The sequence below is a fragment of the Zingiber officinale genome, chromosome 11A, assembly GCF_018446385.1.
Source record: "Zingiber officinale cultivar Zhangliang chromosome 11A, Zo_v1.1, whole genome shotgun sequence".
Classification (NCBI taxonomy): Eukaryota; Viridiplantae; Streptophyta; class Magnoliopsida; order Zingiberales; family Zingiberaceae; genus Zingiber; species Zingiber officinale.
The window spans coordinates 15,484,287-15,498,461 of NC_056006.1; the positions used below are offsets into that span (position 1 = coordinate 15,484,287).

The 14,175-nt window shown below is 38.5% G+C and overlaps 1 protein-coding gene across 1 annotated transcript in view; it reads left to right on the plus strand.

Annotated features, from left to right (window-relative positions):
* LOC122031761 (rab3 GTPase-activating protein catalytic subunit-like) overlaps positions 1-14,175 on the plus strand; it is a 38,382-nt gene that overhangs the window by 9,530 nt on the left and 14,677 nt on the right. The window contains exons 7-13 of the mRNA XM_042590891.1: positions 1,323-1,494; positions 2,669-2,891; positions 3,624-3,750; positions 10,689-10,798; positions 10,899-10,988; positions 13,384-13,506; positions 13,682-13,815. Of these exons, the coding sequence (XP_042446825.1) occupies positions 1,323-1,494; positions 2,669-2,891; positions 3,624-3,750; positions 10,689-10,798; positions 10,899-10,988; positions 13,384-13,506; positions 13,682-13,815 (979 nt within the window). The remainder of the gene's footprint in view (positions 1-1,322; positions 1,495-2,668; positions 2,892-3,623; positions 3,751-10,688; positions 10,799-10,898; positions 10,989-13,383; positions 13,507-13,681; positions 13,816-14,175) is intronic.

Consider the following 14,175-nt stretch of genomic DNA (forward strand, 5'->3'; position numbering starts at 1 on the left):
GCCCGCGATCGATCTCGCGGGGGCGCCCGGCGAAGCTGGAAGCGTCGCCGGACCCTTCCGGCGGCGCCGGAAGGGTCATCGGAAGCGTCCTGCAAGGTCCGGCGACCCTGCCGGACGCTTTCGGCGCCGCAGCAGAAGGTGTCGCGCGGCGCCTTCTGCACGCCGAAGGCGTCGCGTGCAGAAGGCGTCGCGCGCGACGCCTTCGGTGCCGAAGGTGTCGCGGGACGCCGCCGGCGGCGTCCCGCGTCTCCTCCAGCGCCGAAGGAGGCGTCCCACATCTCCTCCGGCGCCGCCGAGACGGGGACGCCTCCCGTGCCGGTTTCGGCCGCCCGGCGGAACGGTAAAAACCGTCCGTGCCGGGTGACATGGAACGACACTTCAAACAATGGTTTACGCGATCCTGGGATCGGTAAACTTGGCTTAAATACCAATTTGTTGAGATCCTTGGCTATGGATCGCGTAATGGGACGGTTTACCGGCTGGTCGGCAGGATCAACCTTTGTCTTCTTGGTTTTACGACCTTGACGGCCTATGGTGGTAGGGTGGGATTTGAGGCTCGAGGAAATTAGAGAACCTCTCAATCTATGGATTTAATTTTTTTTTTAAAAACTCAATGATAATCTTTCTTGCATTATTTCAACCATTTAAATATAACTAGGACGTTCCTTCTCGACGAAGGAAGAAGACAACCCCTGAATAAGAAAAGTTTTATTCTTACTAAAAATAAAAAGATACTAGACTCAATTCTACTTAAAATAAAAGATACTTGACTCAAATAAAAATCAATTACTATAAATTATTATAACTGAATCAATTCTCTTGATTTGCACCATCCTTTCTAAATCTGCTTCTCTTGATTTGCACTATCCTTTTTAAATCTGCCGTGTGTGTATCTCTTATATTTGATGGACACCAGATTCTCTTTTGTTGTATGAGCTCGATCCATAACATTTTCATTTTATATATGTTTCCTGCAGTTTCTTGTAGACTTTTTATGATAACTATCCTGTCAATGATTTAGGGCTTCTTAAGAACATAATAATTAAGACAATTTTGTTTACTTTGGGGAGATAGCTAGTTCATAATCCAATACTACTTTGTTTGCATATCCAAATAACTTGTTCATTAGTTTAATTTCATATAGCTGAGTAGCATATAATTAATAAGTGACATGCAATCCAATCATCCTTCAGTAAATTCTGTGAATGAGTAGAATCTAGGGAAACTAGCTAACATTCTGGTGGGGATGGTTGATGTTTTTGTATGTTCGTTTGGTTCATAGACCAAGCAGACGTTACTAATAGTTTATAGTTTCCATGCAGTAATTGGCCTGCATTTGTTCCAGTGCATGATCCTTCTCGAAGAGCATATATCGGAATCCAAAATTTGGGCCTTATATTCACCAGAAGGTTTGATGCTGATAGGATTGCCAGTCAGGTCCCAGTAAGGCTCATGCATTTGGAGGGTCTTTATGAGTTATTTATCTCAAAATTTGTAAGTCACTGCAACTCTAAATTGATTTTTATTTCTTCTTATTAAGATTCTAACAGATTACTCTCTAGGCAATTGCAGATTAGCCATCTGTGACTGAGATAATCCAATCTCACTTTGCCTTCTTAATTGATTTTCATGTCACTGGCACATTGATCCCTTACCACTTGAGATATTCTTCTGTTTTCTCTTTTTCACCTAAATAACCTACGAAGTTTTTAATCTTTTGTATTCACTACAAGAAAAATTTAGATTCCCCCTCCTCATCTTTCTACCTATGATCTATTTACTTGGAAACTTCTATCACCTTTAGGACCTAAGATGACACGGTCAAGACCATGAACACCATTGTGGCACCGCCAATGATGGGAGGGATTTCATTCATAAAGCTTATGATCCCATCGGTTACTCAATTCTCCACTTTGGGAATTACTGAAGCTTTTGGTCTATGATTCTTCATAGGTCAAGACAATTATATGAGGCCATCAACGCTGAACATTTGAGTAGGTATCAGCTATCCTCCAAGAGCTTGACAAGGATGAGGAGCTATCTAGGTTATCATAATGATAAGCTGGGAGGAAAAGAAAGAAGATGGCAAGAGACGTTCATGGGGAGGAATGGAAGAGGAGCTCAAAGTGAGGAAGAGGAAGTAATGGGGAGTTCATGGAGTTTAAGAAGAAGATGAAAGTAGATTTCATGGAGAGGAAGAGAAAACATATCAGAGTAGTTCATAGAGATGAAGAAGAAAAAAGATGGAAGAGAAACTCATGGAAAGGGAGAGGAAGAACAGAAGAAGATAATAAGAGGAGTTCAAGTTCATGAAGTGGAAGCGGATAAAGCATGAACGAGATGAAAATCAAAATATAATTTTGCCCATTGTCATAGTAAGATAGACGAATGATATTCCATTTATTTAATAAAGAGGAAAAGAATGATTAGTATGAATATCTTGTATTTTCCATGTCTTAGCCATTGTTCCTAAATCCCATCACCATAAATCCTTCTAAATTTTCATATTTGATACTTGAGCAACCTTTTTATTTCTTTGTTGTTACTTTTACCCTTTTTTGTGCTTGAAAATCGTAACCTGTTTGATTATTGAACTATTTAATGATAACAGATCATATATATGCTATGTATCTCTCATGACTCTTACATATTCTAATTGCTTCTGGAGGCCTTATATCCTATGGATTTTTCGGCAAGCTTTTTCAAAGTTCAATTTGCCATGAAGCTCACATATAGAACTCCTCCATATGAATCTGACGATGAGATTGCCAGTATAGATCCTGAAGATAATGAATCAACCAAAGACACTGTTATTCTGAATCACACTAAAACACAATGGGATGAAGACTGCCCTTGGACAGAATGGTATTCTGCTGAGGATCCAGTAGCAGGTACTTTTTAGTTACAAACACCTTAGCTGACACGTTACATTTCCATAACTAAAACCTTGCAAATAAATTTATTTCTCAAATCCATGTAGTAATAGTGTTGTCTGCTTCTGTTATTCTATGCATGTGTTCATATGAGATTCTTATGGCTCGTTGCTACCACTTAAAATTTAGAATTGACTTTCTTGTGTGGTATGCCCATTTAAACACACTGTAACTGAGGCAAAATGTCTACTATATATATAATTTAGTTCTCTATGGATGTTAACACTACACATGTTGGATTGTCATTTTACAGAAAAGAGGAAAATATAAGAAGTAAAAGTTCCTTCATATGGTTACTTATGTACTTATATAAGAAGTAAAAGCACAGAATTAAGTCATTCATGTGGATATGTTTTGCTTGTAATTATTTTAAATATTAAAATTGAACATTATTAAGATTCTGCAAAACTTGGTTCAAGTTCTGTTAGTATTTTTGCTAACTTCGATTAGTGATTTCTTAGATGTTAAAATGCTTGTGTTAATCTACTTTTATATCAAGATGTATTTCTGTCACCTAGCACATATTATATTGGTAATTGAGTCTTACCAGAAGAAATTTGGTTTATTAAATCTATTTTATTCATTTTCCACGATGTCTTTGTTGAGTTCATTAGTCATCTTTTCTAAGATAGTGGCAACTCCCAGATTTATCATTTGGTGATATGGCATATTACCTCCTGTTTGTTTCAGCTTTTGAGCTGCTCGTGATTTGGTCAAATAAGATGTTTGAGGGTTCTCTTGAGATGGCAGAACTAGAAAATGCATCCTCATTTGATGCAGAAAAGTGGCTTCTATATCCTATCATTTCCCCGAAAATGTAAGATTTATTTGTGGTTCTTTTCGAAAAGATTACTCATGTGGTATAACAATAACCTTTTTGGTTTGCATATGGATTTTAATAGATGCTTTCCCTGACATAACATTAAATATGATACCAACTCATTCCTGTGCTGGATGAACTTGAATTATTCTTAGATTATAAATACTTATTCTGGTTGTATCGTAATTGTTTAAAGCAAAATCTAAAATCTCGTGTCGAGAACCACGAGTTAGGTCTTTATATAGAAAAGAAGATATAGAACAAAAGTCAAAAATACCTTTATACATATTCTAACACTCCCCCTCAAGCTGGAGAATATAGATCATATGCACCAAGCTTGTTACATATGTAATCAATTCGGGGATCTCTAAGTGACTTAGTGAATATATCTGCTAGCTGATCATGTGAGCTGACAAAACTAGTAGATATTTCTCCAGATATGACTTTCTCTCTGACAAAGTGACAATCAACTTCAATATGCTTTGTCCTCTCATGGAAGACTGGATTTGAGGCAATATGCATAGCGGCCTAGTTGTCACATATGAGTGACATTGGTGTAAGCTCTCCAAACCTTAGTTCTTGAAGCAATTGTTTTAACCATATAAGTTCTTGACTGGCTATAGCCATAGCTCGATATTCTGCCTCTGTACTGGATCTTGCCACAACATTCTGCTTTTTGCTTTTCCAAGAAACAAGGTTACCTCCGACAAATATACAAAAACCTGAAGTAGATCTTCTATTAGAGGGAGATCCAGCCCAATCTGTATCAGAATACCCCACAATTTGAGTATGTCCTTTGTCTTTATATAGAAGACCCTTTCCTGGTGCACCCTTGATATATCGAATAATGCGAGTCACGACATCCCAATGTTCTTTGCACGGAGAGTTGAGAAACTGACTTATTACACTTACTGCAAATGAGATATCCGGACGAGTGACAGTAAGGTAGCTTAGTTTCCCTACTAATCGCCTATACCGTTCAGGATTTGAAAGAGGCTCCCCTTGATTTGGCAGGAGCTTGACATTAGAATCCATGGAATTGTCGACTATCTTTGAGTTTAACATTCCTGTTTCTTCCAGAATATCCATTGCATACTTCCTTTGGGATATAATGATCCCATCTTTAGACTGTGCCACTTCTATCCCTAGGAAATATTTGAGTTTGTCAAGATCCTTTGTCTGGAAATGATTGAAAAGATGTTGTTTTACTTGTGAAATCTCAAGATGATTATTACCTGTGATGACAATATCATCAACATAAACCACTACATAGATGCAACCAGTAGATGAATGGCGATAAAAGACAGAATGATCAGCCTCACTTCGAGTCATGCCAAACTGTTGAATTACGGTACTAAATCTGAACCATGCTCTGGGTGACTGCTTAAGACCATATAAAGATCTCCGTAAGTAACATACAAGACCAGAAGACTCCCCCTGAGCAACAAAACACGGAGGTTGCTCCATGTAGACTTCCTCGAGCAGGTCACCATATAAGAATGCATTTTTGATGTCTAATTGATGAAGGGGCCAATGGCGAATTACAGCAATAGACAAGAAAAGACGCACAGAAGACATCTTGGTAACATGAGAAAAAGTGTCTCCATAATCCAATCCAAATGCCTGAGTATAGCCTTTAGCGACGAGACGAGCCTTAAGCCGATCAACCATGCCGTCCACACCAACTTTCATCGTAAACACCCAACGACAACCAACCACTGATTTTCCAGGAGGTAGAGGAACGAGGCCCCAAGTCCCACTACTCTGTAAGGCACTCATTTCATCAAACATGACTTGTTTCCATCCTGGATGGGCAAAGGCATCACTTGCAGTCTTTGGGAGAGAAACAGACGACAAGGAAGACAGACAATAATAATAGGATGGAGAAAGACGATGATAGCTCAAAGAAACATAGTGAGGAGAAGGATTACGAGTGGAACGCATACCCTTTCGAAGTACAATAGGAACATCAGAGTCATGAGATGGGACCGGAGGAAACGGCGAGGGACTTGGCTCCAAAGATGTGCCCACGGCAGTGTTAGTGTTGGTCGGCGGCAAGGCAGAACGAGGACGACGCTGATAAACCTGCAAAGGAGGAGACGAGGCTGGAGATGATAGAGGCGCCTCCAGAGGATAAAAGATAGTTACTGGTGCAGGTGGAGAGGGAGAAATCTCGGCCTGTGAAGCAGAAGGATCGAAAAAAGGAACCGAGTCAAAGAATGTGACATCAGCAGAGATGAAGTACCGATGAAGAGTAGGGGAATAACACTTGTACCCTTTCTGAGACCGTGGGTACTCAAGGAAGACACACTTATGAGACCGGGGAGAGAGTTTGTCAACTCCGGGATCAAGAGCATGAGTAAAACATATTGAACCAAACACCCGAGGTGGTAAAGGATGAAGAGACTGATGTGCATAAAGGACCTGATGAGGTATTTTACCCTGGAGACTGGATGAAGGCATGCGATTGATGAGATAATAAGTAGTAAGTACGGTATCACCCCAAAACTGATGAGGGACATGAGAATGAAGAAGAAGAGTCCGAGTGATCTCAAGGAGATAACGATTCTTGCGTTCTGCAACCCCATTCTGTGCGATGCAACACACCATGAGATGTCAAGAAAGTAGGAAACTGAGTATATAAATACTCGCGTGCATTATCACTTTGCAAAGTTTGAAGGAAAGTACCAAATTGAGTTTTTATTTCAACGAAAAAGGATTCAAAAATAGGAAACAATTCTGAATGATCCTTCATCAGATATATCCATGTACAACGGGAAAAATCGTCTATAAAAGTAACAACATACCTTGACCCCATTGTAGAAGAAACACGACTCGGACCCCAAATATCAGAATGAACCAAAGCAAAAGGAGACATAGCCCGACTCTCAATGCGAGGAGAAAAAGAACTACGAATATGCTTACTAATTGACACGACTCACAAGATAAAGACTCTAAGTGAGAAAGACTAGGATGTAACTGTTTCAACTTATTAAGACCTGGATGCCCCAACTGAGCATGAATAAGTAGTGGAGATGACGCTGCCGAACCAACAAAAGAGGGTTGTTGAAGTCGATATAGGCCATGAGATTCACATCTGAAGCCAATCATCCTCCCTGTACTCCGGTCCTGTAAGGAAACAGACGTGTTAGTAAAAGAAATGACACAATCAAGAGAACGAGTGAGTTGATTTATCGACAATAAATTAAAAGGAGCTTCGGGAACATAAAGAACATTATGAATGGAAAGAGATGAAGAAGGATGAACAATGTCAATACCCTGGGATTGAGTTTGAGAACCATTGGCCATGGTGACCATTGGTAAATTACCAGAAGTAGTGAGAGAGGAAAATAGAGATTTATTACCAGTGATATGATCGGTGGCCCTAGAATCAAGAACCCAAGAACCCGAAAAACGAGATATGCCAGCAAAGGAAGTACCAGCATGTGCAATGGTAGCAGTGGAATCAGCCGTCTAACGATTCTCAAGCCATTTCAGAAAGTCAGTATAGGAAGGTGTTGGAGTCGAATCAGGTGTTAACTGTGAAGTGGAAGCTGAAGAAACAACAGAACTCTGAACGATTTGAGCAGCACGAGGAGGATGACCATGTAGACTCCAGCACTTATCAATCGTGTGTCCCGGTCGGTGACAATGATCACACCAAGGACGCCCTTTGCCTCCCTTGCGAGGTGAAGGTCCTTTGTGTCGAGAGACCAAAGCTGACGAGTCGACAGAAACGGAAGAAGGCATCGTCAAAACTTTGGCCGGGACACGGAGAAGAGTTGCCCAAGTATTGTCCATGGTAGCTTTTGTGGGGCTGCCCAAGATCTGATCACGGACACGAGAATAATATGTGGGCAGACCATATAAAGGCAGACATAAAAAATTTCTTCCGATTTTCAAGCTCTTCAACAGGATTGGCCGCAGGTGAGAGCAGTTCATTGAAGTCACAAAGAAGGCTAGAGACTGAACCCAGATAAGTTGACATTGAATCCTTAATCTGATGGGCGCTGAGGATGGTCATGAGATCTTCACAAACTTGATAGAGTCGTCGAGAGGTGTTTGTAAAGAGTTGTTGAGCCTGTGTCCAAACAGCTTTGCAGGTTTTATGAGTACGGAAGACATTCCTAAGAGATGGATGGATGGTGGCTCGGATAATGCAACACAACTGAGCGTCAACCTTTTTCCACAGAGGACGATCAACGACTTGAACATCTTCTTTAGTTTGAGTGAGATGTGTCTCATAACCCTGTCCAACAAGTCAAAGCTTAATGTGAGATGCCCAAGAGATATAATTTTTACCATCCAACTGCTCGGAAGAGAGGGTTGCAGTGATATGGTTGGTAAAGATTGAGGTATTCGGCTTTGGCGCGCCAGATGTAGCCATGAATAGAACTATGAACCGGACTGCTGGAATAGATGAATTGAGCTTGCTTCTGCTGGAAGAGATTTCCTAGAAACCAACCACAGAAGGAGGGGTTGCAATCGCCGGCTTGTTGGCTGCTGGTGATAGGGCAGAGGAAAACCAACAGCGGCAGAGGCGAAGCTCTGTGCAATAGCGTCGAACCAAAGCTAGGGCAGAAGAAAATAACAGCGGCAGAGGCTTGCTCCGTGTGGCCTCCAGTGGCGGCGGCGCAACCCAGGATTAGGGCAGAGGAAGAAAAGAAACGAGTGGAGACCTTACTGGTGGTAGCCTCGTCCCCCCTCGCACTAAAGAAGCCGACAACTCGTCGCCTCTGGAGAACTCGCGGAAGAGAGAAAGGCCGACGAGGAGTTCGACGGGTTCCCGACGAGGAGAAAGGCCGACGAGGCTCGAGCCCGATGAGGAGTTCGACGAGTTCTTGTCGTCGCGGCCAGCAGACATGGTGAAGCTCAGGTACGACCGGCTGCGCGCTCAGGCGGGGCGGGTGCAAACCCTCCTGGATGACGCGGCGGCGGCGCGGGGGAACGGATGGGGCAGAGAGGAAAGAAATTAGGGTTTTAACCTTGCTCTAATACCATGTTTAAAGCAATACCTAAAATCTCGTGTCCTGAGAACCACGAGTTAGACCTTTATATAGAAAAGAAGATATAGAACAAAAGTCAAAAATACCCCTATACATATTCTAACAGTAATAATTGAGTTCAATCACATCAACCCATTATATTGTCAAATTTCGATTAATAAGGTAACAAACACTGTAAGTTGCCATCTTTCAAAACTTGAGAAAATAAATGTTGCTCTCTATTTACTCTTGAGTAAGGTTTAAAATATGGCTCCGCGTCGAAGTATACATTTTTTTGATCAAAATACAATTTCAGTACGACACCCGTTATGCTTTAACACAATTGAACCTTGCTGAAATAATTTTGAATTACTTTTTGTATCCTCTTACCTATGCTTGTTGCATTCCTGAAAAAATTACCTTTTTAATCGAGATAACATTTTACCATATATATTAAGAAATGAAATTTGTTACCATATATATTTAGTAATATGAAATTCTAAAAAAAGGGTGCTCCTTGATTTTTGCCCAATTTTTTTAATTAGTTAAATTTGTTTTAAATTGGTTAAGTTTAAGAAATTAATGGGTTAGATTTTAATGGGTCTTCTTTTTAATTTTTATAATTGTATAAAATAAGACTCATTGAGTCAAAAGAATCATCACAATTCTTTTGATTTTCTATTGGTATGTAAGAACCATTTCTTTTTATATGTGAATCATATATTGGATTGTATTGTATGATATAAATCTTGAAATATATGATTCTAATTTCTGAACAACTATGGTCTTCAGTTAATTCTTCAAAATCAAACTTTTTGTTGCATTCTAGGAATCTGATAACCTCTGCTAGCGGTTGGCTAGTTGTAGTTTACCCACACAATGCTGCCGCTATGGAATAGATGACTGCAATGTTTACATGTTTATTGATTTTCTCCAGCTTCAGAGCTTGCATGCATGATTAATATTTTACGACACTACAAAACAAATTGAGAGAAAAGAGGAGAATAGAGGTTGAGGGAAAATGCAAACAGCTTGAAACCAGTATAAATAACCCAATTGGCTATATGACCAATAAGCTGTTGGTAGTAGACACTGTTCAGTATAAAGCAGTATACTTCTTGATACATGCAGTATATTGCTCGGTTGCTGAGCAGTATCCAGAATGTGCCATTCCTTTTGACTGTCCACCAAAATCGGTGCACCAATGATCCTTTGTTTGACCTGATAAATCTAAATCGTAATGAGTAGGAGGGTACAGGATTTCAAACGTTTCCCTTGTACAAAAGTTATTTCATTAGTATATTAAATTGATTTTAATATTACTAATAATATATCCTTGCATAGAACTCAATGGAAGCATAAGATCTATATTCTTAACCCCCATTTAATTTGGACACATGTCTTGACGATGATATAACAGTGCAGTAAAATTGCAATTGAATTATCCATTGTAACTTAAACCAATTTGGGGTAGTATTTTCTCTATATTCTTGGGATGTTTAGTTTTTCTTCTTGGAATAATAGATTTTTTTGTGCGCTAATCAATGTTTCATTCCAATTTTGTCATCTTCTCAGGTTATTTACATTTTCTCAGGTTATTTATTAACTGCTCACAACTCTGCTGTTATTGACCAAAAGAGAAATTTAAAGAGTTCATTATGTTGTTTTGTACTTATGTTTTCAACTCGTCTAAAATTTTATTTTAAACATCATCATATGTAAAATATAATACTTCTTTTCTGACCAAAAGCATATAATACTTCTTCTCTGACCAAAAGAATATAATACTTCTTCCTAAAGTTTGCTTTTTATCAGTTTGCACCCTTTATTTACCTTTTTGTCCCCTAATTTTGTTCCCTCCATTGTGGAATTGGAAGGTAAAGTGATTGATCATCCACATCTTTTTCTTATTTAATTTCATTGAAGACATTCTTTGATAATTCTTTCTAGGACAAATGATGTACCTGGGAAGTTTGTTGGATTTGCTTCCCAATTACATCTTCTAGTAAGTGCACTAGAGAAATCATACGAGGCACAATTTTTGGAAGACTTTGTTTCAGGTTATATTTTATTATTATGCTTTCCCATACATGTAGCATGGGCATATTTGGTACACAAATCATTCTTCCTGACTTTTTATTTCTCTTTTATGTTAGACAGCTGAAAATCCAGCATCTGGTAGTTCAACGTCTTCAACTGTACCTCCCCCAACTGTCGTCGACCGTGTTCTGAAAGAAATTTTTCATGATGGTATCGTATCTCACAGATAATCCAGTTGTCATCTATGTATTTGTTTGTGTCAAGTTTTTTATCTTGATATTTTTATGCTCGATGCTCTGATCCTGCAACACATTACCGTGAACCAGAAATTGCTTATAGAACATATTGCCAACGGTATCTGTCTCTAGGTGGTCCATTTTATGGTGCATACTGGTATTTTTTTTATTTTTATTTGTTATATTATTATATTTTGCATATAGATGATACTTCCTTGATTGACTCTTGGATGTGTGAAATTAGTTCGTGTCTTCTTATTGAATGATGGCATTGTATATATTTTTCTTTAATTTATTAAAGTAGGAACATCCTTTACAAATCAAATGTTTGGAATAATTAGAAATGATACCTTGGAAGGCAAATTAGTTGTTCATGCACGCGATGCCTCAGTTTGTTACTTACACATTGTGAGGTATATGAGAGAATTTTGGTTTCCATGTATTGTTTATTGAGTAAAAACTTAATTAGATATTGTTCTTGGTCCAAATCTTTTTCCTTGATCTGACCAAGATTGTAATGATACTGACCCCTAATACATGGCACGTATCAGATGGTTTGGAACTTTTTAGATTTGGCCTTTCCCTTTTCATCCTGTAAGGTAACTGGTAAGTGGCATGATTGCTAGGGTCTAATCCTGGAATGGGTTTATCACTGACAATGACAAAAAGATTGTTACTTCAGAATTGGTTAGAAATAGAAATATTGCTTAGAAAGCAAACTAGCCCTATTTCCTCATAGTTTTTACTTAGTGTGAAGTCTAGACTAAGGATATTTACAATTTTTGTTAGGTATGCTTCTTGGTTGTTGATTCACCCAAGATTGTTAAATTATCAACCTTAAGTTTCAATTACTTAAAGATAAGAGGGAGAGGAGGGAAGAGTGACAAAAAGATGTACATATATGATGAACTTTAATATGTAATGTTATGAGCTTTCCCTTCATCTCCCTCATATCTTTCATCTAAGTAATTGAACCATAAACAATACATAGCACCTATTAGATTACTTGAGACTTTTTAGATTTGTTGTCTTCTTTTCATCCCACAAGTTCACTAGCATGATTGGCATAAGACTGAGCACTAAATTAGGATTATCACTCATAATGACAAAATTTATTACTTTACAATATTTCTTTGGAAAATCCTTAGAATCCTTGTTGTATTAGTAGTTAGGTTGTGATACAAGTGTAGTAAGAGTAATCTAATGAAGAATTTACATTTTGCTTAATCTTTGTAACTGCCTCAATTCCATTATCATTAGTCTTTAGGTTTTGGATCCCAGTTAATTATGTATGATAATTTTAGGCAAGCTTAGAAATCTTGTTCCCAGTTGGAGTTTTGGTCCTCGGACAGAATGAGAATTCACTGGCTGTGCTGGTGTCGGCAGGTGTGCCGAGCATCAACCCTAGATATAGAGCACTAGTTGGAGGAGAACGCTCAACACCACTGGTTGTACTGACCAACAACCCTAGGCCACAGCGGAGGAGAATTAGATGGCAGAGGATTTTCATGTATCTCTGAGTGTGCACCCAAATCAAATCAAAGTGTCTGCTCCGGCATAAAACTGTATCTAGTCTTGCTATCTCTCACTAAAGCAAACAGACAGCAATTGCTGACTCATAATCTCTCTATTTCATTGTGTGATCTCCAGCTAAGTGTCAACAAAATCTAACTGTCACCAACTAGCTACTGTAGGACCTAACCATCATAGATTCAATCTCATCACTTGTACGGGTAACTCTTATCTCTCTCAATGCAATAAAATTATCCAAACAGATTACCATGTTAGTGTACGTACATCTCATATGTCATGTTAGCACAAGTAACTCTATAGCAATAAAAGTAGAATAATTCTAAATGTGCATCCGTGAAATCTCTAATCTCATGTCATCAAGAAAGGTAAATTAAACTTGTTATAAACAACTGCTTGTTAATGAATCAAACAATAAATATGAACAACTCAAGCAAAGATGCAATAAGGTAAAATGGAGTGTTTGCCGAGTTAGAGTTCAGCTGTGACCAGCTTATTGCAATCTCACTAGGGTTGGGTCCCATATTATTTGACATCTCAATCAAATTACTCAGAGTACTCAATTTACCGCAAATTTCAATGGTCATTGATCAACAATCACTATAGTAAGTTCAATTTCGTTTGGTTTCCAATCTAGAATTAGGATGTAGACATTTACAGTTGTACTTTTGTCTAAAGGAATTGGGAAACTTTCATGTTGAGTAGATAACAACTGTGATTGATTCCAAAAAATGATGATTGCGGTTTTACTATAACATGCTTTAGTTACTGTGAATAATATTTAAATGATTATATTTTTTATTTCATTCTATAAATTTGATATTCTGTCCTACCTCCAGGTGGAAGCTTGGCTCTAAAATTTGAAAATAAAAACTGTCGTGCAGTCAAAGGCGCACCTCTAGAATCATTGTTTGCTCAGTTTTGCCTACATTCACTTTGGTTTGGTGGTTGTAACATACATGGTTTGCATCTCTATCTGATCTCATTTACATACTCTTCATAGAATAAACAATTTGTAGTTTTAGTTTGTTGCTTTAAGAATTTTTATTTACCTTTGACTTCCATTCTATTTCTGAATTCAATCATATATTTATATAGTTTACATTAATCTGAATAATAGCTTTGTTGTTAATATAGCTATAGCATCCCTCTGGATTGAATTTGTTCGTGAAATTCGCTGGTGCTGGGATGAGTCACAACCCTTGCCAAATATGCCAAAGGATTCCAGCATTGACTTATCTACTTGTCTTATACATCAGAAGTTGCAAATGGTAAAGCCCATATGTTTTACAATTAACATTACTTAGAGTTCTTTCCTTCCCTACTACTTTAGCATATCAATTTATGAGTAAACATTGGCACGGTTATACACTGACCTTCCTGCTGCATAATTTTGAATGCACATAGTGATTTGCATAACTTTTTTCTTTTATCATTATGCGCATGGCTTGTTTCTTTTATCACCTCTAAAATACATCTTCCATCACTTTGTTCTATCTTATATATTAAATGATCCGGTGATAAGGGCCCACCCAGGGTCGTTGCCACGGTGGAAGTCAAAGTCTAGGCGGTCAATGCCCCTGTATCGCTGGCCGATCGGACAACCCACTTGCCCGACCAGGGTGAAGGAT